A 25,284-nucleotide genomic window follows, 5' to 3' on the forward strand; every position below is an offset into this window, starting at 1 on the left:
AGAGAACTTCGCCACACCTTGTGCTCGAAGCTTTGGTTCCAGATGCGAGGAGTGCATCCTGGAAATCTGTTATATTGGGGGATTTGCTTGTCTGCTCGGCCTGATTTATGGCAGTTGCAGTTCAGCACCTATTTCCAGTAACACCTGGTTGAACCTTCCTTTTTTTAGTCCATTAGCATTTGCTGAGCCTGTGAACCACGCTTCAGTTAAAATACGACACAGCTCAACAGATGCATTTTGCGAAGCAAACCCTGAATACATCTGTAAGGCTGGCTAAGACCCACTTATAAAGCACCACATGAACAAGGCAGGTGAAATGGTTCCTATTGAAAATGGCTATATTCCAGAAGTCTTAGTACCTACTACAGTTACTACAAGTCAAGGATCGTGTGAGCCTGGGGCTATGTCTCCAGGAAGCCAGTGTACCATTTGATTCCAGGTGCCTGGGAAAAGCGTCCTCCATCAACTGGTGCAGAGTGGTGGCTGCACTGGGTGAAGTGGGGGCAATTTAAAGAGTATAACCATTGGACATTAGGTCTGGGGCAAAGAGGTCAATAATGTGCAAGGGTACACAATCTTTAGGCAGGGAAAATAAGGAATTACTAGAAAGTCACGGCAAATATACATTCATTTAAAGGTCCTCATACTTCATCCATCAGATTTCAGGAAAACTCACTGAAACACTTTCCTGGACCTCATCCTCAGAGGTTTGATTCAGTGGTTAGGGGCCCATGAGCTCACGATCTAAAGAGCTCAAGGTCAGCCACGCTGTAGTCCCTGGGACCACCCTTTGAGTCTCTTTGGCCTAGTGACCAAAGATTTGCACACCATCTTCTGCTAGTAAATTGTGAGGTCTTGACTGGTTGCTCAAGCTCTCAGTTTCCTCATCTGTAAAATAGAGACAAAAATATAACTTGCATTATAAGGTTATTTTGAATGAAATATTTAAGGTGTATGGCATAATGCTTATATAGCCAATTAAAAAAAAAAAAAAACACACAAGTGTTAACTGGTACTGTTATGTCTTAAGAAGTACATCTTTCCCCCAGCTTTGGAATCCTTTAAAAAAGGAACCTTGGTGCTAAGGGTATACAATTTTCCACCTAAGGTGAAGGCTATAATTAGCATAGAATAGCTCTATTTGCTTTTTAAGATTAGTTTTACAGACAGGATTTTCTTTTTTTTTTTTTTTTTTTTGTAGCCTGTGGCCTCTGGGCTTGCCCGGAGCCCTTCACTTCTTTAATTAAAAGATAACATTCCCTTTAAATACTTCTGCAGGTCCATTTTCTCACAAGGAGGCTCTGTTCAGCTTGGGGTGTTTTTGCCGGGGCAGACAGTGATTTTTGTAGCACCTTTGCAGAAGAGAGAAGAAACAGGGGATCTTTGTGCTAAAATCCCACCGCACCTCTCTAAAACCCGTAGCTATTACAGCTGTAACTGTTATAAATGACTGGATGCATTTGCATAATGCAGTTGTCAATGAATTAAAATGATTTAAAATTTCCACCAGAGGAGCTATCCCCTTCCCCCACTCCTCCCCTCCCACCTCTCCCTTCCCCACGGCGTCCCTGCCTGCTCTGGGGATGGGTATGCCTCCACCCAGGAGTCCAGCCAGGAACGATTTTATAAGCCCCTCTGTGCTGATGCAGACACTCATCTTTATTTGTCTTGTAGTGCTCATAGATTCTGACAAATGGATACTTTCAATAAACAGGAAAAGGAATGTAGAAAAATTGTGAAGATGATGCCAACTGTCAGATTAGGGAGGTGTAAGGGTGAAAAGGCGAAGTGAGAGTCTGAGTTCCTTGAGTAACTTTGTAAATGGTCAGAGACTATAAATTCTCACCACTACCCGCCTCTCTTTAGAACCTGGTGCTCTCTTCCCCACATTTCCAGAGGGGCCTGGTGAAACAGAAGTAGGTAGTAATGTACCTCCAGGGGGATCACCCTTTCTCATGAGTTGACAAAGTAGCATTTGATTGAGGCAGGTTCATTAAAACTCATTTAGATGCATTTGTTCTGTGTGGTCATGGATATAGAGGGTCAGTGAGTCTAAGGACTCGAGGGCTTCCTATTTATATGATGGAGGATGGCAAGGCAGTCAGGGACCTCTCCCAGCAGCCAAGGGAAAAGAGATTAGAAGTGGTTTTATTCATCCTTTACACCGAGATTCCTGCTTCTTCTGTCCGCTTTCCTTCATCCCTTGCAAATAAAATGTCCAAGGTGTTGTTTCCTAATTCAACATATTTGCCTTAGAAAGATTTCTTCGGCACAACACCCAATGCATATCCAAAAAGCAAATTGATAAATAGGGCTTCACTGATATTAAAAACTTCTGCCCTTCTAAAATTTGGCCTTTGAAATGAAGACATATACCCTTTCCCTATGCCAGTAGAGAGTCTAATTTGATAGGGTTAGGGTGAAAATGTATCCGTTTAGAATAATTTTGGGGACTTTCTGGCAATGACACATCCCAGTCCAGTTTCCATGATTAAGTCATAACCACAAGGACAACAATGAGTATTTTTGATGTCAAAAATTAGTTTCATTTATCAAACTAATATTCTATTTTCCTCCCAGGGACTCTCTTTTATTCTCTTTGCTTTACCCCTGCTGCTGCTGCTGCTGTTGCTAAGTCGCTTCAGTCGTGTCTGACTCTGTGCGACCCCATAAACGGCAGCCTACAAGGCTCCCCCGTCCCTGGGATTCTCAAGGCAAGAACACTGGAGTGGGTTGCCATTTCCTTCTCCAATGCATGAAAGTGAAAAGTGAAAGTGAAATTGCTCAGTCATGTCCAACTCCTAGCTACACTATGGACTGCAGCCTACCAGGCTCCTCTGTCCATGGGATTTTCCAGGCAAGAGTACTGGGGTGGGGTGCCATTGCCTTCTCCAGCTTTACCCCAGCCTTAGTAAAATATCAAAGATTTACTTTCGATTCGCTCTTCACTCCCATAAAAGAAAACGTGAAAGTGAAAGTCACTCAGTCATGTCTGAGTCTTTGTGACCCTACAAATAACTTTAGGAAGAAGGAACTTCAGATCTTGAGTCCATTGCCAGGGATTAAGAAACTAAAGAACCATCCTTATTTCCTAAGGTCCTCAGAAAGAAAATGAAAGAGAAATGAAAGTGTGTCCCCACATCTCCAAACCTTAAAATCATTTTGATTTCTTTGCTTACAAAGGGGAATGGGATGTTGCTAAGATGAAACCATTTATTGACCCTTTGCTGTGATGTTGTTGCTGCTGCTGAGGTTGGCATCTTAAAGAAGCAGATAGACAGTGTATTGATAGATAGAAAAAGGGAAAAGAAAGGCTATAGTCCCTGACCTGGGTGAGGCAGGGGGGAAAGCTAAGATTGTACATGCTTGAGCTTTAAGATGAGTTCCAGGTAATGAAGTATTCAGCATAGCTACTGCTCCTGGAAACTTGGGTTTCTCTAAATAAGTTAAAAAAACAAACAAACAAACAAAAAACAGCCTTTCTCTGTTCATTGATTCCTTCAGCATTGCACAATTGTCTCTTCTGGGGGCAAAATTAATTAATTATCCTAAAGATTTTTTTTTCCTTTAAATGGATCATTTATCTTCTTCTCCATTTGGTTGAGAGAGCAAATACTCATCACATGCCCCTGGGTACTGGAGGCCACTTTAGTTAAAGACCTTGTCAACAAGCTACCCAAAGGGTTAACGTTCCAGATGGAATTTAAACCTACTCGTCCTTTTAATATTTCATTCCTAGCTCCCCACAGCTGAGGCATAAGCTTGGCTTGTTTTAATTAAATTAGATCGCACAAGACAGGTGTCTTGGCAGGAAAATTGTGCACAGCCCATTTTTATCTCATTAACTGCAGTGCTCATCAAGGGTTTTGTGTTTTTCTTTCTGGAAACTCTAGGTAAACCAGTAATGATCATAACAGAGTACATGGAGAATGGCTCCTTGGATGCATTCCTCAGGGTATGTAACTACTTTATATTAAACCCAAAAATGTTGGTATTTAGAAAACTCTAACACACTCTGAATGTGTGTTCTGTTTGGTTGTACACAGACCTTTTTTAATGGGGCAGAGGAAGAAGAGGAGAAAGAGAGAATGATGTGATTTTTAAAGGCTCTTTACTAGTCCATGTTCAAGGAGGGTAGCATTTGATTTATTTTTGTATTGTGGGCTGTTGGAGCCATAGATTCATTACCGTTGGATAATTTCCATCCATCACAGGAAGCAAACCCAGCTCCTTGCTCATACTCTACTCATGAATTAGTGACTTTGGTCCAAAAGGCCCGGAAATCGTATTGAATTTCACTGCACAGCGGATACAGATATCAAAAAAGATCCAAGTAATAAATGCTTCATGAAAATTAATTAGGCTTAATGTTAACGAGATTGTACCATTCCTTTCCTCTGCAGAAGAATGATGGCAGATTTACGGTCATTCAGCTGGTGGGCATGCTTCGTGGCATTGGGTCTGGGATGAAGTATTTATCTGATATGAGCTATGTCCATCGAGACCTGGCTGCACGGAATATTCTGGTCAATAGCAACCTGGTCTGCAAAGTGTCTGATTTTGGCATGTCCCGAGTGCTAGAGGACGATCCGGAAGCAGCATATACCACCAGGGTAAGAAGGATTTGTGACCTCTGAGCTTTGACTCTAATGAAACTGTTCCTCTCACTTGATGTTTAAGCCCTTTATGATATTTATAAGTTACTTCATCCTTCAGAGCCTCTTCATAGCCATGCATCCCTTTTAAAACCATGTTTCGAAGAGAAATTTTGAAATACGCTCTAGATGTATGATCACAATTTAGAGCATCACATTATTGTATTTTTTCACACTTAACCTACTTTGCTTCCTTCCTTTCTTCCAGTTAGTTTGTTTTAGATTTTATATGTGGTTCCTTTTCATTGTTTTTTTTTTTTTAATCTTATTTTAAACAAGACAGAACAGTGTTTCTAGTCAGCTGCCTACCGAATCTGAGAATGTATATACAGGATTTATAAAACATTTACACTACACAAGGTTTCCCAGTATCTAATGGCCTGCATTTTACTACTAGTAGATAAGCTGGGATTAAGGCATGGTGAAGAGTTATCAGTATACAGTTAATGGCTTTGCTATCTTAGCTGGACAATCTGAATATAAGATACTAATGGAATAAACACAGAATCATAAAAGTTATTGGCCATTAGGGCTGACACTGGTAAAATCAACATGAAGCAGACCAGCCATTTTCCTCCGTTAATGCTAACCATTTTGCATCTGTAATAGTAAGCATTAGGGTTGTTTTTTTGGTATAGTTTGGTGTGTGTGTGTGCGTGTTTCCTGCTAGTGTTCCATTTCTATGGCTGTAGTTTTGATTCTTACACATACCTTCTTGAAAATTCTAAGTCCATTCATTCAGGAAAGAATACACCTTTGTCAATGCTAAAGACTTTTTATTCCCCGCCCCCCCTCCCCGCTCCCCCCCCCCCGCTCCCCCCCCCCACCGCCGCCACCCAGTAGTTGGAGAAAGGAAAGTACAAAGAAGCTTCTTGAATGATACATTTATATAGCCAAAATATTTAAGGAAGGCAGCACAAGTGTCTCACTGCATGGAACAAGCATAAATGTAATAATAGTGTAAAGTATAGAGAATCAATGAAATTTATGGTACAGTTTATTGCCCTCTTTAGTAGCCCTAATGAAGCAAAGAAGACTTTTAAATGATGTCCTCTTGAACAGTTTAAGGGTCTGAATTAAAGTTGAATTAATTTCCCCAGATGGAACCCTAAGAAATTTGAAACTCCGTTAAAAATACCTTGCACATAAGCATAATCAAGAAGAGACATTTGAGACCTTTAAACTTTTGAGGGTGGGGTGATATTCAATTGCTTTACCATTTTTGCAGGTGTCTTTTTAGAAAATTAAATAATCAAAATCCTGCCCTCCCTCCATTAAAATCAGTAATGGCTCTAGCATCTGGTACTATCTGACTTCCTCTAAGAGCCTGTTCAACAAATTATCTTCTAGCTAAGTTAGGCATGTTTCTTATGTTCTGTCAAAATTGGATGACAATGGAGTATATAGAAATATTCATATTTAAATTCCTTAGTTCATGATTTCTGAAGCAGTACTAAGTATTGGTTTTGTGCTGCTAGGTAAGAGAATCCAACAAGAAGTCAAAATTACTGTCAGCTGCACATTCATTGGTATACACCACAGATAATGTGTATTTTGTAAAACTTAAAATATCCTTTCCACTATAGTATTGCCTTAAGCAGAGCCCAGATAATAGGTTGGCATTTAAAAAAATAATTAAGGAGATTAGTTGTTTACTTCCCCATAACTTAAGAAAACATATGAGAACTGTCTCAATCTGAAACATTTTATTTAGAATAAACAAGTAAGTATCTTTTGATTGTTTGGAAAGCTATCTCAGGAATGCTGTTGTCCTGCTTGGCACACAGTAATAACATTCAGAAACTAATACTAATTCAGTACACATCAGTGTACTTGGGGAATAATCTAGAGCTTGGATGTTCACAGGGTGGCAAGATTCCTATCCGGTGGACTGCACCAGAAGCAATTGCCTATCGTAAATTCACATCTGCAAGTGATGTATGGAGCTACGGGATCGTTATGTGGGAAGTGATGTCCTATGGAGAGAGACCTTATTGGGACATGTCCAATCAAGATGTGAGTCTTTATGTTCTGAAAGATATGTTTTTTGAGATGCAGGAAGTTTCATAGTAATGGGCTTCCCTGGTGGCTCAGAGCGTAAAGCGTCTGCCTGCAATGCAGGAGACCTGGGTTCAATCCCTGTGTCAGGAAGATCCCCTGGAGAAGGAAATGGCAACCCACTCCAGTACTCTTGCCTGGAAAATCCCATGGACAGGGGAGCCTGGTAGACTACAGTCCATGGGATCAAAAAGAGTCAGAAATGGCTTCACTTTCACTTTCACTTTCATGTTACCACATGATGGAATAAGTGTTGGGTGTGAACTGATACATTAAACTCCAGGGTCTTAATACAAATGTGTCTAGTAATCTAGCTAAAACTCATGGTCATTGATTTCAAGGACCAAGACTACAAAGCCTAAATCGTATAGTGTGAGAGATAGACTGATAGACAGATAGATGCATAGCTCAACTGATTAGTGATATGGGACAGTATTTTTACTTGGTTAGCTTTCAAGTTCATACTGAAACAAAATTAAACTTTGAGTGGTAAGAAAATGCAGGGATATATGAAAAACACATTTCATAGTCAGTGAAATTGACATGAAAGTTTTATTGGAAGAAAACTAGTGAATATTTTAAAACTGGCAAAATTGTAATTAGAGCTTGCCCCTTGAGGACTCTAAAATAAAGCTTCACTAAATGACCCTTTGTAAATTATGCACATCCCTTTAAATGTACCATCTGGACTACTTCGTATGGGAGTATCCACAGTGCCTGCAATTTTAGAAAAGCATTCAATAATGACACTAATAAGATTCCAGAGTAATAGAATTTAATTACAAACATCTCCAGTGAGAAAGAAGAAAAAACAAAAACAAAAACCTAGACCAGGGGGGTCTTCTTAGGACACTTACTAGCTATTTCTAGGAAAGTATTAGTTCTAGAAGGGTTGGAAATCAGAACAAAATAAAATGGTCATTTTTAAAACTTTCCTAATATTTTTGAGTGAGGTGAAATATTAGCATCTAGTGTGTTTACAAATGGGTGATACTCAATTCATTAATAAAAGCTATTTTAGAAATGGTGGGGGTTTTTTTTGTTTTGTTTTTTTTTTTTTAATTTTCTCTGAAGTGGAATGTTACCTGACCATTTGCCTTGTCTTGAAACAACAGGATGTTGCAAAACCTTGGCAATTAAGTGAAAAACCAGGTGCACTCAAGAAGTAGGATGCTGGTTGCTTAATCAGTAGAATGTTTAGAGCAATACAGAAGCTAATGTACTCTGTGTCCAATGGGGCAAAAAGAATTCTCTGACCAGATTAAGAGGAATGGTAGTGTTGACACTGTAGTACCTGTAAATTATAAAGGAAGGTTCATAACAAATAGGAAGAAAGACAACAGCTAGCATAACAGATAGACAATTACAGATTGGAGAAAGACTCAGTTCAGTTCAGTTCAGTCACTCAGTCGTGTCTGACTCATTGAGACCCCATGAACTGCATCATGCCAGCCCTCCCTGTCCATCACCACCTGCCAGAGCTTGCTCAAATTCATGTGCATCGAGTCGGTGATGCCATCCAACCATCTCATCCTCTGTCGTCCCCTTCTCCTCCTGCCTTCGATCTTTCCCAGCATCAGGGTCTTTTCTAGTGAGTCAGTTCTTCACATCGGGTGGCCAGAGTATCGGAGCTTCAGCTTCAGCATCAGTCCTTCCAATGAATAATCAGGACTGATTTCCTTTAGGATTGAATGATTTGATCTTGCAGTCCAAGGAACTCTGAACAGTCTTCTCCAACACCACAGTTCAAAAGCATCAGTTCGTGGGCTCTCAGCTTTCTTTATAATCCAACTCTCACAGAGACAGACTACGAAAGTGAGCAGTGTGTAATCTACTGTTTGATGTGATTATGAAGACACCTTCAACTACCTTTCTTGTAGTAACATTTGGCTTTGAGTAAGAGACATGCAGAGAAACAAAGGCCAACAACCTAGAAGAAGGGGTTTGTTGTTGTTTACTCACTAAGTTGTGTCTGACTGTTTTGCAACCCCATGGATCATAACCCACCAGGCTCCTCTGTCTATGGGATGTCCCAGGCAAGAATACTAGAGTAGGTCGCAATTTCCTTCTCAAGGGGATCTTCCCAACCCAGGGAACTAACCTGCATCTCCTGCATTGGCAGCTGGATTCTTTGCTACTGAGCCACCAGAGAAGCCCTCAAAGAGGGAATAGTGTCTGTATTTACTTATTTAATTATTGTATGTTTTACGCTTGTGTTTATTTCAGTTGAGAGCAGCAGCCAAGTGCTCATAAAAGCAGAATATCTAAAGATGTCATTTTTCCCACCCTAAATAAATATTTTAAGACTTAGTTTTGACAGTTTCTATATTATATTAAAACAATTTCATTGTTTTAAACTTTTAGTTGTCTGCCTTTATCCATGTAAAAGCATCTGAAGCCGATTCACCTGCACAAATATTATTGATCTATTATTAACATGTATTTCTCTCTGTGTTGGAGTCTGTGTAGAACAGCAATCAATAGGAAATGTAACTGGAGAATTACTTTCATGGGAGAATTCATTTGGCATATGGTGAATGGAGTCAAAGTCACTGTTAAAAATATGTTAAATTTATCAAGTTTTTCATCAAATTTGTTTTAATCATCTCTCTCCCCCGAGCCCCCAGCCCCAAACATTTAGCAGTAAACTGAGAAAATATGCTTTGTTCACCCACAAGCCATCTTCCAAGCTGGCAGTGGGTAGGAAGCTAGTGAAAGAATACTAAGTAGTCTGAGGGTTTATAACAAATTGTGTTCACCTGGCGTCAGCCCAGTGTTGCTCACATTCCCATCAATTCAATGTAAAATGTTTTCATCAAGTATAGAGTCAACACCATGCACCTGGAAAGATAAAAGAAAGTCAAAGGATCAAACTGACCTAATATCATTGCCAGAAATAAATAGAAGCATGTTCAGTAAATTAGCATATAGAAGTCTGCTTTAGAAGGAGTAAATTAAGATTAATATGGTAGAAGGTTGGCAAAAATACATGGGAGAAAAGGATTCAGAGGGCTTAATAAATCAGAAGATAATTGTTACATGGAAACAGTATCCTGGTTAAAAAGGACCACAGAATACTGCTGTATAGAAACTGGACCCAACTGAATTGATTATTTTCTGTTGAAGGCTGATCATTGAGCAGTAATCGATGCACCACAGGGGAACTCGTCGCTACAGCCAGAGCCAGTTTCACTAGGAACTATCATTTTGGGGGAGTGGGGGAGGACTGGTTTTAAAACAAATAAAACTTTTAAACATCCTCAAACAAAAGTACCTCCAGAATCATATAGAATACTAATAAACAAAGCTTATGAGTAGCCAAGAAATTAAGAAATAATTCCCCTCTTTAACTTTGGCAGGAGGCTTACCATAATTGTTACTGGGAATCACACCCTGAAGAACAGGGGTTTAGAGAAAAGTCAATGAGAAAAATATTGTAATATCTGTGAAGATAATTAGAAAAGTCAGAATTATGGGTGGCAATTGTCACATACCATTATAACTGCCTTCCTTAGATGTGTCAGGGTCCCCTTAAAATATAAATCCCCCAAAAAAGGTTTTTAAATTATTATTTTTATATTTTTTAATCTAGCTATTAGCACCTTTAGCAGGATCAGCTGAGACCAAGAAAGAGACACAGAATTGATAAATTATGTATTTTGGTCTTCCCAAAGTAAAAATGGTGGGGCATCTGGAGGAGCTGAAGAATGTGCTAATTCAGAGAAGTAGTGTCTTCTGAACTGGAAGATGGGCTCTGATATTGACCCATCAGCTGTCTGAGCAAGAGGACATAGATATGGGACTTCCCTCATGGTCCAGTGTTTAAGATATGCTTCAAGGGGTGTGGGTTCCATCCCCGGGCAGGGAACTAAAATTCTGCCTCTTATGCAGTGTGGCCAAAAAAAAATAAAAAATAAAAGAGGACACAGGCTTAAAGTGACGCAAAAGGGCTTGCATTTTGGAGGCATCCTAAGGAATGTCTTTAAAGCCTTTAACTAAGCTAGAATCCCTTTTGCTAAGATCATTTAGCTGATAGAAGAACAGAGAAGGTCATTGCCCTTGGGTCTCTGGGGGCCAGGCCAATACCATGTGGTTGGTCTGATTGGGTTCTAACCACCTTGGAACCCTGATGCATCTTCACTTTGGAGTTCCTGATGGGCATTGCCTGCCCTCATAGCAACGGCTGGCTTCCCTGCCCTGCTGCCAGCAATTCTCAGGTCCAGCTCTGGCTTCTGTGAAAGAATTGGAGCCATTCCCATGCTCAAGCTTGCTGGCAGCTTAATGGACAGGCAACTTGCTGAGCAGGAGGGTAAACCTCTAACAACAGATTGCCTGGCAAACTAACATACCATTCTGTGGGTTGTTGTTTTTTTTTTTTTTTTTTTGCTAGGTGATTAAAGCCATCGAGGAAGGCTATCGGCTGCCCCCTCCAATGGACTGTCCCATCGCGCTCCACCAGCTGATGCTAGACTGCTGGCAGAAGGAGAGGAGCGACAGGCCAAAATTTGGGCAGATTGTCAACATGCTGGACAAACTCATCCGCAATCCCAACAGCTTGAAGAGGACAGGGACCGAGAGCTCCAGGTCAGCCCTGCTTCTTAATAGTGACGTATGAAAGAATACCTCAGTGGTGGTATCTGGCTTTTAGTCAGAGGCCATGTCACAGCCATCTGCAACCTGGGTGGCTTCTTCCTCCTTGAGTGGAGTATTTCAGGTAGTTTTCCGTTCGTCATTTTGAAGAGCCTTGTACCTGTCAGGCCTCAAACAAAAGTCAGAAAAACAAATGTTTTAAAAAAACAACAAAGGAAAAGCTCAAGTGCTTATTTTGTGAGACTGGAACTGAAAACTTAAGAGGGATGAAATGTACTTTTGGAAGATAGTCAGGCTACTAGATGCTATATTTTGAAAGGGGAAGAAACATAGGAACAAAAAATAAGGATTCCAAAACAGCTCTAAGTTTAGTTAATAAAATGTGAATCGAGGCAAGAGATTTACTGGGTTTGGTTCTTAAAGTTGCTCTTTTTTGAGTCTTTCAAGAGGAGAAGGAAACAGGATCAAGTTACAAACATGCAGATGAATATTTGAGAAAATAGTTACTTCACTGGAAGGGGCCTCCCTGGTGACTCATAGGTAAATAATCCACCTGCAAGGCAGAAGCCACACAAGATGCAAGTCCGATCCCTGTGTCAGGAAGATTCCCTAGAGAAGGGCATGGCAACCCACTCCATTATTCTTGCCTGGAGAGTCTCACGGACAGAGGAGCCTGTCAGACTACAGTCGGTAGGGTGGCAAAGAATCAGACATGGTTAAAGCGACTTAACACACATATATGCACTTCATTGGAAAGAGCGAAAAAGAAGCATTTCAGTCCAGAGAGAAGATAAAGATACTGCAAGTGACCTAAAATAAAATCTCCCATCATTTCTGGTCTATTTTTGGTTCTTCTCTTCCCCAAGAGGATGAAAATAGATGATGCTAAGACCTCTTTTCCAAGTGTAGCTAGTTTCTTCTGTTCCAAGGTAAACCTCCCGCAACTTTTAGATCTCCAGCTCCCGATCCCATGTAGTTTGTCTGAAGGTACAAGTCCAGCTCTTTGGTACTTGAGGCTTCTCCTGGTAGCATGCTAACTCTGTATAGTGCTTTGCACCAAAAGGCAGAACAAATTGAGTATTGGATACACTTTTCTCACTTCTGAATTTTTCTCATTGATAGTAGTTACAGAGCTTTGATACTTCTTACTGCTTGCTAATAATGGGATGTAGTATAGCGTGGTATGTGATTCAGCACAAAATTAGGCAAATGTCATGGTGTTCCACACAGAGCACAAAGGCTTCCAGAATAAGCTTAAGAATGACCCTTAGAATTAATTAATACTGAGTAAGGATATTTTCATTCTAAGGTCATTTTAACCTTGTCAGGTACCTAGTGCCTCCATGTTGCTCTTCTACAGCTCTTGGTTAAAGTTAGAAGTAAATGCAAACTATTTTTTTTGTCCATTAACAAACATTCCTGGTAAACATTCAACACTAATGTCTCAGACTCTATGTGGCCATATTTGTTACTGGCTCAAAATTGAGGAAAAAATGAAATCTTGATTATTCTTACCATAAAAATCTGCAGAATATTACTTGAAAAATTCGATTTAATTAATATAGTGGACAAAGAGAAAGGTCATAAACAAGCTATTATTTGGACAGAACTGATTGATAAAACAAGTTTTTGTTAATATATAAAATAGAGGTAATACAAATCAAAACAACTTAGGGAAAAATTAAAATAAAAATGGATTGGATTAATTCTGCTATGTAGAAAGTTAGGCCATTAGATAGGCTTGATTTTTTTTTTTTTAACAAGAAAAGGATTTTTTTGGTTGAAAATTCAGGATGATAATATAATTCTGATTTAGATGTTCATGTTCAAGGAAAAGGAACAGGATGAAAATCAGATCAAAATGTTAAGAGCAACCACATTCTATAATTTCTATGGAAAGGATGTTTAAGAAAATAGAATTTAATAAGTAGCAAGGTTGCTATGCAGGAAATTGTAGTGAAGGTGTATAAAATACCCTATTAATGTTTATCCTATGTTTATTAAGTAGGTTGATGATCAAGATGACTATAATTCACTTAATAAATATTTCCATGAATGGGTTATTTATTGTTTATGAATCTCATGAAGGATGACAGATCACTTACCTTGAACTCTAGTTGCTCTTGATGGTGATCTAATGTAAAACACCTGGCCTGAGAAACGCGTCAACTAATAAATAAGTTAATAAGAAGTGCTTAGAATTTGTTGAAATCATTCCTTAGGAGCCCCAGCAAAGGAAGACGAGACGCACATTCCACAATCCAAACAGTGATCAAAGTGGCCATTCTTCCTGCCAGTCTTGGCACACGTGCTGGTCAGGCTGGGTTGATTAAAGAGGGGATTAACTCCCTGCTGTCCCGTTTGTTTGAATGAACTGAGCCTTCCTGCGAACCTGGCTGGAAACATGCCGGACTTGAACTCTCAGTGTTCTCTCTGCTTCCATCAAGTCTGGCAGGTTGCAAGCTCTCAGTTTTCCTTATTTATCCTTCACTAAGGTTTCCATAGCTGCTGAACTAAAGTCTGTGATATTCTGTCCTGGCAGGGACTGTCTGCAAAGACTGAGCCAGTTTCAGCAACAAGGGCCGCCCCCACCTCCCACCCCCCCGCCCCCAACCTTTGCCCCAGGCTAGGTTGTTAAAAGACCTGTTCTGATCCTTAATACATTAAGAGGTCCACATAAAACAAATGCAGGAAATGAAGTTCAAAACAAGTAGGGTGATTGAGACATGCTTTTGCAGCTTTATGAAATTAGGGTTGAAAAATAACATGATGATGTTTGTCGCTGGTGATTCTATCTAAAGTCTGTTCTTGGTACTTTGGTTCCCCTCCCCAGTCTTGGACCATCTGACTTCTGAGTCATGCCATCTCACTGATAAATTGTCTGTCTATACTTTCCTGTTCCATTTCCAGACCTAACACTGCCTTGCTGGATCCAAGTTCCCCTGAGTTCTCCGCTGTGGTATCAGTAGGCGATTGGCTCCAAGCTATTAAAATGGACCGGTATAAGGATAACTTCACTGCTGCTGGTTATACCACGCTAGAGGCTGTAGTGCACATGAACCAGGAGTAAGTACTCAGCGATGTAACACAAAGGGTAAATCTAGATTTAATAGTATTTTCCTTTCCTTTTTTTTTTTTTTTTTTTTTTTTGCTTTGAGCTGCATAATCATCATCCTCATTTTTTTTTTAAGAAAACTGGAATGCCTTTCATTTTGATTGATTGAGTATAATTTTGCACAGCCTCTATAAAGCACCTACATTGTTACATTCAGTTGCTTAATTAAACATTTTAATACACCTGCCTTGTTGTGCTGTATTAATTGTGGCTGATTCAAATGTGTGTCTGCATGAAGCCCGGAAGAGATTCTCAGCCCTCATCATATCTTCCTCTCCCTCTTTTTCTCTCCCCCAACTTACAGTGACCTGGCCAGGATTGGCATCACAGCTGTCACACACCAGAATAAGGTCTTGAGCAGCGTCCAGGCAATGAGAACCCAAATGCAGCAGATACACGGCAGAATGGTTCCAGTCTGAGCCAGTATTAAATAAACTCAAAACTCTTGAAATTAGTTTACCTCATCCATGCACTTTAATTGAAGAACTGCACTTTTTTTACTTCGTCTTCGCCCTCTGAAATTAAAGGAAAAAAAAAAAATCTGCAGCGTTGCTTGGTGTACAGATTGCTGAAACCGTGGGGCTTACAGAAATGACAACCGTCATTTGAATTAGACTTGGAACAAATTGTTTCTCAGAAGTACATCCGTCCATCACTAATCTGTAAATTACATGTACCTATATAAATAGACCACCGCCTCCGAGTTTCAATGCCGTATTTGCTGCCAGACGCTGAGCTTCTCTGAGACATCCTCGATCGTCTCTTCATTTGGAATTACAACCGTAGTATTTTGTTTGTGGCATAAACTACAGTCCATTCTTCTTTCACTGGAATGAAGACCGTGCCCAGGACCATTTTTTTTGAAAGGACCCAGTTGTGACTTTTAAGGCTTGGTTCGTACAATGGATAAAACCTAAGTGAACGTCATGTGATTCATCAGTGTTGCTGCCCTGTGCTCCAGCCACTTGGTGGATTATGACAACATGAGGGGCTGGAGAGAAGAGCAAAGTGTATTTTAAAATAATAATAATAATAATAAATCCCAAACACCATACCCCCTTCCTGGGCAAACCAGGGGCTTTGGGCCCGAGGCTGTGCCATATAAGTCTTATTTGGGAACTCTACAAACTTATCGTAACTACCTTATGGATAGTGGATTGTGACAATCTTGTGTAGGGAACTTTCATACTTTCCTCCTTTAAAGAAGCAAGCCCAGATCTACAAGGTAAGACAAAAGAACCAGCAATGAGTCTTTCTCTAGTGAAAGTGTTTTTTAAACTTTATCTTATTTGAAACACTGAGCAGTAAATATCTGTCATGCCTATCAGGTAGTTTGGGTTGAGATTTCAATGGGAGAGGAGACCCAAAGTAATATGGCTTCTCTCCTGTTCTTCCAGGAAGAAGTGAAATAGAAACCATGGGTCAGGACAGCATCTAGACTTCCATTGGCTGTGCTTTCTTTCGTACTGTGTGGGTCCTCTTGCCCTTTGGTGCCCTTCATTCCTGCCACAAATGGTTATTGAGCATCTTTTGGGTACTGGGTAATAACCTCTAACCTTATTGACCTGCATGTGTTCCATTCTTTGGAGAATTTTTTTCAATTGAGGAGTTCTGGAAGGTCTTTTCCATTGGTTTCATTTCCTGGGTTTTTTTTTTTTTTTTTTTTTTTTTTTTGAGTATTTGACATGTAACATACCCTTTTTAAAATTTAAGTTTTTATTTTAAACTTTAGATTGGAGTATAGTTGATTTACAGTGTTGTATTAGTTTCAGATATACCAAAAAATGATTCAGTTATACGTATACATGTGTCCATCTTTTTTTCCTTCTTTTCTATTATGGTTTATCACAGGATGATCAATATAGTTCCCTGTGCTATATAGTAGGTCTTTGTTGGTTATCTATTTTATATATGCATCCGTTCAGTTCAGTCGCTCAGTCGTGTCCAACTCTTTGTGACCCCATGAATTGCAGCACGCCAGGCCTCCCTGTCCATCACCAACTCTCAGAGTTCACTCAAACTCATGTCCATTGAGTCAGTGATGCCATCCAGCCATCTCATCTGCTGTCATCCCCTTCTCCTCCTTCCCTTAATCCCTCCCAGCATCAGAGTCTTTTCCAGTGAGTCAGCTCTTCGCATGAGGTGGCCAAAGTACTGGAGTTTCAGCTTTAGCATCAGTCCTTCCAGAGAACACCCAGGACTGATCTCCTTTAGAATGGACTGGTTGGATCTCCTTGCAGTCTAAGGGACTCTCAAGAGTCTTCTCCAACACCACAGTTCAAAAGCATCAATTCTTCAGCACTGAGCTTTCTTCACAGTCCAACTCTCACATCCATATATGACCACTGGAAAAACCATAGCCTTGACTAGATGGACCTTTGTTGGCAAAGTAATGTCTCTGCTTTTGAATATGCTATCTAGGTTGGTCATAACTTTCTTTCCAAGTAATAAGCGTCTTTTAATTTCATGGCTGCAATCACCATCTACAGTGATTTTGGAGCCCAAAAAATGAAGTCTGCTACTGTTTCCCCATCTATTTCCCTTGAAGTGATGGGACCAGATGTCATGATCTTCATTTTCTGAATGTTGAGCTTTAAGCCAACTTTTTCACTCTCCTCTTTCACTTTCATCAAGAGGCTTTTTAGTTCCTCTTCACTTTCTGCCATAAGGGTGGTGTCATGTGCATATCTGAGGTGATTGATATTTCTCCCGGCAATATTGATTCTAGCTTGTGCTTCTTCCAGCCCAGCGTTTCTCATGATGTACTCTGCATAGAAGTTAAATAAGCAGGGTGACAATATACAGCCTTGACGTACTCCTTTTCCTATTTGGAACATGCTCAGTTACTCAGTCGTGTCTGACTCTAAGCGACCTTATGGACTACAGTCTGCCAGGCTCCTCTGTCCCTGGAATTTTCCAGGCAAGAATACTGGAGTGGGTTGCCATTTCCTCATCCAGGGGATCTTCCTGACCCAGAGATCAAACCTGAGTCTGCTGTGTCTCTTGCATTGGCAGGCGGATTCTTTACCACTAAGCCACCTGGATAGTACTGTGTATATGTTAATACCAAATTCCTAATTTATCCTTTCCCCACGTTTTCCCTTTGGTAACCATGAACTTGTTTACAAAGTCTGTGAGTCTGTTTCTGTTTTGTAAATAAGTTCATTTGCATCATTAATTTTAGATTTTATATATATAAGCAATATCATATGATATGTGTCATATTTTAGATTCCACACATAAGTGATATCATATGGTATTTTTCTTTCTCTGTCTGACTTACTTCCATGTTGCTGCAAATGGCATTATTTCATTATTTTTATGGCCAAATAGTGTCTCATTGTATATATTCATCCATTCCTCTGTCAATGGACCTTTAGGTTGCTTCTACACCTTAGCTATTGGCACCAGTGCTGCTGTGGACATTGGGGTGCATGTTTCTTTATGGAGTGTGGTTTTCTCCAAACACATGCCCAGCCATGTTCCTGTCCTGCTCCAGTGCCCCTGATACCAAACTAGATCACCTGGGAGAGACCTGTCTAGATGGCAGCAGAGAGACTTGGAAGTCACCTTGACCGATTCATTATTAGAAAGTGACCAACTAAAAAATCAGACTTTTCACTCATCAAGCCCAGTAGCCTTAGATACCTGTGCTTTAATTCCGGAATTTTCTTCTTAAAACACGTGAATTCAAATGATTATATTCATTCCTAGAAGCAAATAGCCTAACTTTTTTAACTGGACGGATTTTAGCTTTCTAAACTCTTCCCTTTTATCACTTTTAAACAAGAGCTTGGTTGATTTTAATGACCTTTTTCCCCCCTTGGTTTTATCCTGAAAGCTGTTTCTTAAAGAGCAAGAAATGTTAAATTTGATGCTGTCAAATCATGACAGTTTAGTAAAAACCTTTTTGCAACATTAGTTGTAAAAGCTTTTCTGTTCAAAAGGAATGTGAAATTTTTTTTTTAAACTACTCCAAGAATTTTTGTTTCGTCACCACTTTTGCTGAAGTTTAGGAGTTCTGGATATTCATGTTAAGAGTTGACAAATGTGAGGGAGATCACTTGCTTTTTTAAAAAGAAATTGTATACTTCTTTCCTTCTGTAAAGCTGTGGGGTATTTTGTTTTCAATTCCCATAGTCCAATTCAAATAAGGTGGCATTATAGTGTTATCCTATGAGTAAAAAGAGAATGTTACCTTTGATACATTGAATAATTAGAAGTTTTGCTTTCTTAAATCAACAGCTTAAGACTTGAGGTATTTTTCTAAACATAGTCAAAACAGAATATTTTATATTTTTGAACTTTTTCTTTTGTATTGGAGTATAACTGACTAACAATGTTGTGATAATTTCAGGTGAACAGTGAAGGGACTCAGCCATACATATACATGTATCCACTCTCCCCGCAAAACCCCCTCCCATCCAGGCTGCCACATAACATTGAGTAGAGTTCCATGTGCTATACAGTAGGACCTTGTTGGTTATCCATTTTAGATATAGCAGTGTGTACATGACTGTCCCAAACTCCTAACTATCCCTTCCCTGCTGGCAGCCAACCAAGTTCGTTTTCTTAATCTGTGAGTCTCTTTCAAAGCAGAATATTTAAAAAAAAATAAAAAGAGTGTGCCAATTCTAAAATATCCTAACACGTTAATGTTATATACTGTGTTGGAGTGGATTTGTTACATCTCAGCAGGTATGTTGGCAATGTTCAAATGGGAATTGAGAGAAAAGTAGAATATGAAATTCATTCAAAGGTTGCCCTCTGAATCTTAATTTTGACACATTGGCTGAATTTGAGTCCAGGCCAATGGAAGGGCCCCAAAATGGCTAAAATAATATCCAGTAACAGTAAAAGTGGAACTCCACTGCTTCCAGGAAGCTACCCACATTGGAAGAGAGATTGAGGACAATAGGAGTTTGTATTATTTCTCAGGGTGTGGAGCCAGATTCTGGCATCCAGACAGCTTAGATTCCAAAGCCAACCGCGATGTTGACACTGGGAAGTTTCTTTATAACTCCGTTCCTCCACCTGTAAATTAGAGATAATGACACTTCAATAGCAACACCTTTCCCAACACATGGTGTTGTTGTATATATGTCATGCTCAGATGCAGAACACACTGAACATCATAGAAGAAAGGTGTATTCTTCCTCCAAGGTGTCCCAGGTGTTATTCACCTGTCTTTCACTTGTGAAGCCAAATGTTTTGTTGCAACAGGCCACAGCAGGGTGAAATGAAGTTCAGTGGCAGGGAATCATCCAGGTGAAGCTTGTTCACTTTCAGTGGGTTTATGAGGGTTTGGGGGTAAGTGTGTGTCTATACAAAAGGTGGAAGATCACTCCTGTATTATTCAGCCTTAAAATGTATGAAATCGTTATTTTATAATTGGAAAGAGTGACATGGGCAAGACCCCACTGCAATGAAAAGAACTGGTTGGTAAAGACACTTTGATGTCTTCATGAATGACTCAAAGGAACAATGCTTTTGTGTATTTAGTCACCATGAAAGTCACATCTTTCACTCCTGGTCCCACACAGACCACATGCTTTGTCTGGTCTCTGTTCAAGCAATTCTCCACCATAAAGAGGTTGCTTGAATTCAAAGAAGAAAAGGTTTGTTTTTCTCCCTCTCATTCTGACATCAACTAGATATAAGTCTCCACATTCCCACACTTCTCATTTCCAAATCCTGTCCTTTTCATATACACACTGAGTTTCCAGATAGCTTACTTAATATTACAAATATATTTACATCTAGGTATTTAGTGAAGAAGGAAGTTGGCAGACGCAAAGGAGATAAATGTGTTTTTGAGACAACTCTCTCCTCGAAGGGTGGGGTTTCTAGGAGCAAAAGAAAATCACCTTAAAAACATGTGCATATCCCTATGGAGTTTGTTATTCTCCATTACAGTCTTTAAGGTCAAATTTGAGTCCACTTTGTCCTTCATGTAAATAAATAAATACATATCTGTCTGACAGAGTTACTGGCTCCCAGAGGAAAAAACAGTACAAAAAATAAATCTGATCCTTTTTCTTTCATTTTTTTTTCATAATTGTCAAAAATAAATGATGTTGATAAGTGGCTTGGCAGTTATGCCCTTACCCACATTTATAACTTTAAGAAGTAATATCTATCTGAAAATTTTATAAGAAAATTTTGTTATTCTTTCTCCAAATAAAGTATTTTCTGCAAGTTTAAATAATGGTCATTTACCACCAAGAAACTCAGTTTTATGTATCTCCCTCCTACAATAAACATGCACATATACAAAACAAGCAGATAAATGGGTTTGATAAAACAAGGGCAATTATCTGTCATGAGATGCATTTTGGTCTTAATTTTGCTGTACACTTGAGGCCAGCAACAGCTTAACATGACCACTGTGTTTATAGTCCAATTAGCAGTCTTGTTGGAAAGTTATCAAAAGAAAAGAAGAGGAATTGTTTATTTTGGTTTGAGTCAGTTATTTGACGACCGAGAGGAGAGTGGTTCCATTGCATTGTGCCAGCCTCATTGGAACCTAGGTCGATAGGGCAGCTGTGGCTTATTAGCTCTTGGTGGACTTCAGTCTCAAGACCTCCCTCACTGTACCCATGGCCCTGGGTCTCCTCTCTCTACCTGTTATGTGCAGATTACATGGATCCTTTACTAATCAGATATTTCATTAGAAGTCACTTTCTCTTTATTAAAAATACCTAATGCTTTTTATTTCATGGTTGGCATTTTTTTTTCAATCATATTGTTGAATATTGATGGATTGGGACATTCCCAGATGTGTCCCAGAATACACCAGTTTCCTCTTTGGAAAGACTGGGACTTTTTAGAATAATACAATGTGCACTCTTTCATTAACTCTAAGTCCTTCTTGCACAAATGAACTATAACAGGTCAGAATTTTTATTGCAAAGAAAAGCTGTTCCCATAGTGGGTAAAGCCTGGCCATAGACTCAGACTGGGTAGGTTCTAATTCCAGCTCTGCTACTTCTGAATGTATGAGCACAAGCAGGTTGTTTAGCTTCTCTGTGGTTCCATGTCCTCATCCATATAGTAGGAAAATGAATAGTATCTTACTCAGAGTTGTAATGATTAAGATGTTAATAAACTTTTTTGTTGTTTTTATTTTATTTTATTTATCATTTGTCAGAAGAGGAAAGTGAGAATTTATGGCCTCCCTCCTGAACTCCTTACCTAGTCATTTCTGTACTTGCATGGTTTGACAACTGGCTGGCAAGATCAGTTGCTGTTTTGTCTGAAGTCTTGTTCTTTTCTCTACAGGGAGTAGATTCTGCTATCTTGGTCTCACAGCCCTTCCTGTTGATTACAAAGCCCACAGGAGCAAACAAAACAAACCCTCCTCAATTCCTCCTGAACGTATTTCTTCTGCTTCTACTATGACAGTTCTGGAGCAAAGACACTGATGAAATGATACTCACTGATGAAAAGAATATGTTTCTGACTTTCAAATTCTCTTTCCTGGTGAAAGAAACAGCAAATATTCAAGCTTCAGCATCTGTTCTCCCATTGCACTGAGGAATGTCCTGTCTGGCAGCACCAACTCTGCAGAGCCCTTGTTCCTGAACTCCTTTGGTTTTATTTATATGTATCTCCATATCTCATTCCTGTACGTCCCTGCTGCACTGGTGTGGCAGCAAATGACTGAAGGCTACAGGTCTTACCATGGACACCAGGTCAGGTGCCACCACGCAGAACAAAGCCAGTTCCCATGAGCTGCCTATGATATGCATTGCTGAAGTAACGTTATACCCAGGGTGTGCCATCACAGTGATATAAATATATTTTTTTCCTAGACTAACTATGAGCTGACTATCTCTTTTGATGTGTGTACATAGGTGCGCCTGTGTGTACGCGTGTGTATGTGTGTGTGAGTATATAACCTCATGCTTAGAACTGCCTGTGAATGTTGTGGAATGCTACCCGTGGAGGGGTCTGGTTTGCCACCTGTTCTGAGATGAAGAGCCACATGAGACAGTGGGCCTGGAGACCGTGCCCCGTCCCCTTAGAACGACAGCCAGGAAGCATTAAATGTCCTATATCTATACGTGTATTTTGTAGCAGCCACCCTAACCTTAATAAGTCATCTTACAGCTTTGGACAGAGGCATTTTCACCTTAGTGGTGGAGTGATTTTAGAATTTAAATCCATGCAGGTGACAACCCAGCATTGAAATCACAAATTCTGATTGAACTCCTCATCTGAATCACCAGTTGCTTGGTGGAGGGAGAGAAGGGGATGGAATTTGTCTGGTACCCCCCAGTGGAATACAAGGAGCCTTTGTTTTCCTGCATAAATGGACTTGTTGAATGCGAACAAATATATGCAATTCATATACTTTCGGAGATGAACGTAGATGTGTGTGTCAGCTTCGAGATGATGTGTCCTGGATTAATACTTTGTCTCCCAGTGTCACAGAAAAATACATGCCAGTGACTCTTGAGGTTAGCATAGTTGGGATGAAATGGCCTCAAGCAACTTCAGGTTCCCAGTGTACATGGAAAGTTCTGCTGTTGTGAATATGCAGCTAACTTCTCTGGCCCTCAAAGGTGCATCAGCCTCCTGGAATCTGAGGTCCAGTGTGTGAAGATTCAGTTTTGGTCTGATACATATACCAAACTCCAGCCAACATACTGCCATTTTTCATAATCGGAGTGGCTGCCTTGCTTATTCTAAGCTATGGTTGCAGAAACTGCGGCCATTTGTATAAGCTATAACATCAAATCAGGGAAAAATGGGGAAAAAATTCTGAACCCTATGTTGTTGAATAAGTAGAGAAAATCATCAATAAATATTTATTGCATTCTGACAGGGTGTATGGCATTGTATTCTCATAACTATGCCAGAGTGACAAAGTTAATTCACCCCTTTTGGGGGACTTTAATATATTTTTAAAGGGATGTGCCTATGCATTGATGCCTGAAAAAAAATATGTATAAAGAAATGAGGTTGAATCTCTGAGTGGGTTTTCTTTCCCCAGAGGCCAGGGCAGGAGACCAACTTCAGGGGCTGTATCTGGCCCCAAGAATGAATGCTGCCCTAGTGAACGCAGATGCTATGTCATGCTCAGACACTAAATCATTAGGCAGCATTAAGCTGTTCCCCTGCACCAAATTAAGTAGCTTCATCATGTGTTTGCTGGCCCCAAATTATTTTTAACAATCTTAAGAATGAAATGCTTTGGTGTGTTTTACAAAGTTATTTTAAAGAAAGGTTATGCTCGCTACATTGCTGGTGTGTGTGTTTTTGAGACCTCTTGTATTCAATCTGTGAAGGATATGTGTATTAATCCATACACACTTATAGCCTCAATATTTGTCTGAAGACACTTAAATTCTGACAAGTAAAGGAAAGTTCTAGAAGCAATATTTTCACTTCTTAAACATTCTCCAAACAACATCAAGCATTGATACACACTGAAGAGTGCATTTATTTTTTTGTATCACTCCAAGTATGTTGGAATATGCAAGGACTGTGGTTAAATTTAGAATGTATAAGGCATATTATAATTTAGTTCATACTGAAGAAGAAATTACAGAACAATGCTTGGTTCATACATTTTCCAAAATTTGAACAATCTCTTGAGTTAGACATAGAGATTTTCTATTTTGTTTTAATTTGTCAAGGTATTTTTCTTCCCTTCATGAACTTTAGGTACACATAACTTATGTCATTTATTTATGGTCTTTTATACCTAGTTTGTAAATTGTAAAATAGCAAACTAAATGCAAAGAGTTTGCATTTGAAAATAATAAAGTAGTTGCCGTATACAAACGTGGAATCTAGTTGTCTCTTTTCAACAATTTTTACTGCATGCATGATGTTTCTAAATTACTTACTTCCTGGTTGTCATTTGGTTAGAACACAAAATCTTCAATTCTAAGCATACTTATTTAGAAAATAAAAAGCATTTTGACATCTAAATGGCCCTTGCGCTTGAGAACAACTTATTAGAAATCTAACTTAGATTCCGTAAGATCCTATATCCTATTTAATTAAGACCAAACTTTGCTAGGAATTCAGGCTACACCTTTTACTCATCATACTAGGGCATGTGTCCTAATTTCCCTGTGCCTTTATTATTATTATTATTTTTTTTTTTTTGTGGAATGGCAATTGCAATGCCAAGAGCTTTTATAAAGACTAAATATATTAAAATGTTAGCACAGTGTCTAGCATCTAGCTAGAACTCAACAAACAGTAACTTTGATGAGGAGGTGCTAGTGATAGAAATTGTCTTTAAAATTCCCAGTTCTGCACCCTCTCTGATACCATTGCTACTGATCCAAGTGACCAGCCATGTGTCCTTACCACAGGGCTTTAATCCAGAATCCACAGACCCTTGGGGCTTCCCTGATAGCTCGGTTGGTAAAGAATCCACCTGCAGCGCAGGAGACCCCAGTTCAATTCCTGGATTGCGAAGATCCTCTGGAGAAGGGATAGGCTACCCACTCCAGTATTCTTGGACTTTGCTTGTGGCTCAGCTGGTAAAGAATCCGCCTGCAATGCAGGAGACCTGGGTTTGATCCCTGGGTTGCGAAGATCCTCTGGAGAAGGCAAAGTCTATGTCTACCCACTCTAGTGTTCTGGCATAGAGAATTCCGTGGACTGTATGGTCCATGAGGTTGCAAAGAGTCAGACACAACTGAGCAACATTCACATAGACCCTTGAGGTTACACCACTGGAGCTCCAAGTTTCCAAAAGTTTTCCTAAAACATGGTGCAGGTTTAATGATTATATGTGTGTTATGATGGGGAGAAAGTTCATAAATTTCATCAAATTAGTGTGGAACATACGAATATGAAAGGCCACAGTTTTAAGAATGAATGTTCTCCTCATGATATTAT

At 39.6% G+C, this 25,284-nt stretch overlaps 1 protein-coding gene across 2 annotated transcripts in view; it reads left to right on the forward strand.

The window, feature by feature from the left end:
* The window catches only part of EPHA4 (EPH receptor A4), a 161,490-nt gene extending 137,280 nt beyond the window's left edge, over nt 1-24,210 (forward strand). Inside the window, exons 12-18 of one of the 2 annotated variants that reach the window (XM_005676603.3) lie at nt 3,894-3,955; nt 4,404-4,613; nt 6,522-6,671; nt 11,104-11,297; nt 14,214-14,397; nt 14,723-15,643; nt 21,700-24,210. In XM_005676603.3, coding sequence (XP_005676660.1) covers nt 3,894-3,955; nt 4,404-4,613; nt 6,522-6,671; nt 11,104-11,297; nt 14,214-14,373 — 776 coding nt within the window. In that variant the 3' untranslated portion in view covers nt 14,374-14,397; nt 14,723-15,643; nt 21,700-24,210. The remainder of the gene's footprint in view (nt 1-3,893; nt 3,956-4,403; nt 4,614-6,521; nt 6,672-11,103; nt 11,298-14,213; nt 14,398-14,722; nt 15,644-21,699) is intronic. The other variant, XM_005676602.2, reaches the window with a different exon arrangement.

This window comes from Capra hircus, chromosome 2 (assembly GCF_001704415.2).
Source record: "Capra hircus breed San Clemente chromosome 2, ASM170441v1, whole genome shotgun sequence".
NCBI lineage: Eukaryota > Metazoa > Chordata > Mammalia > Artiodactyla > Bovidae > Capra > Capra hircus.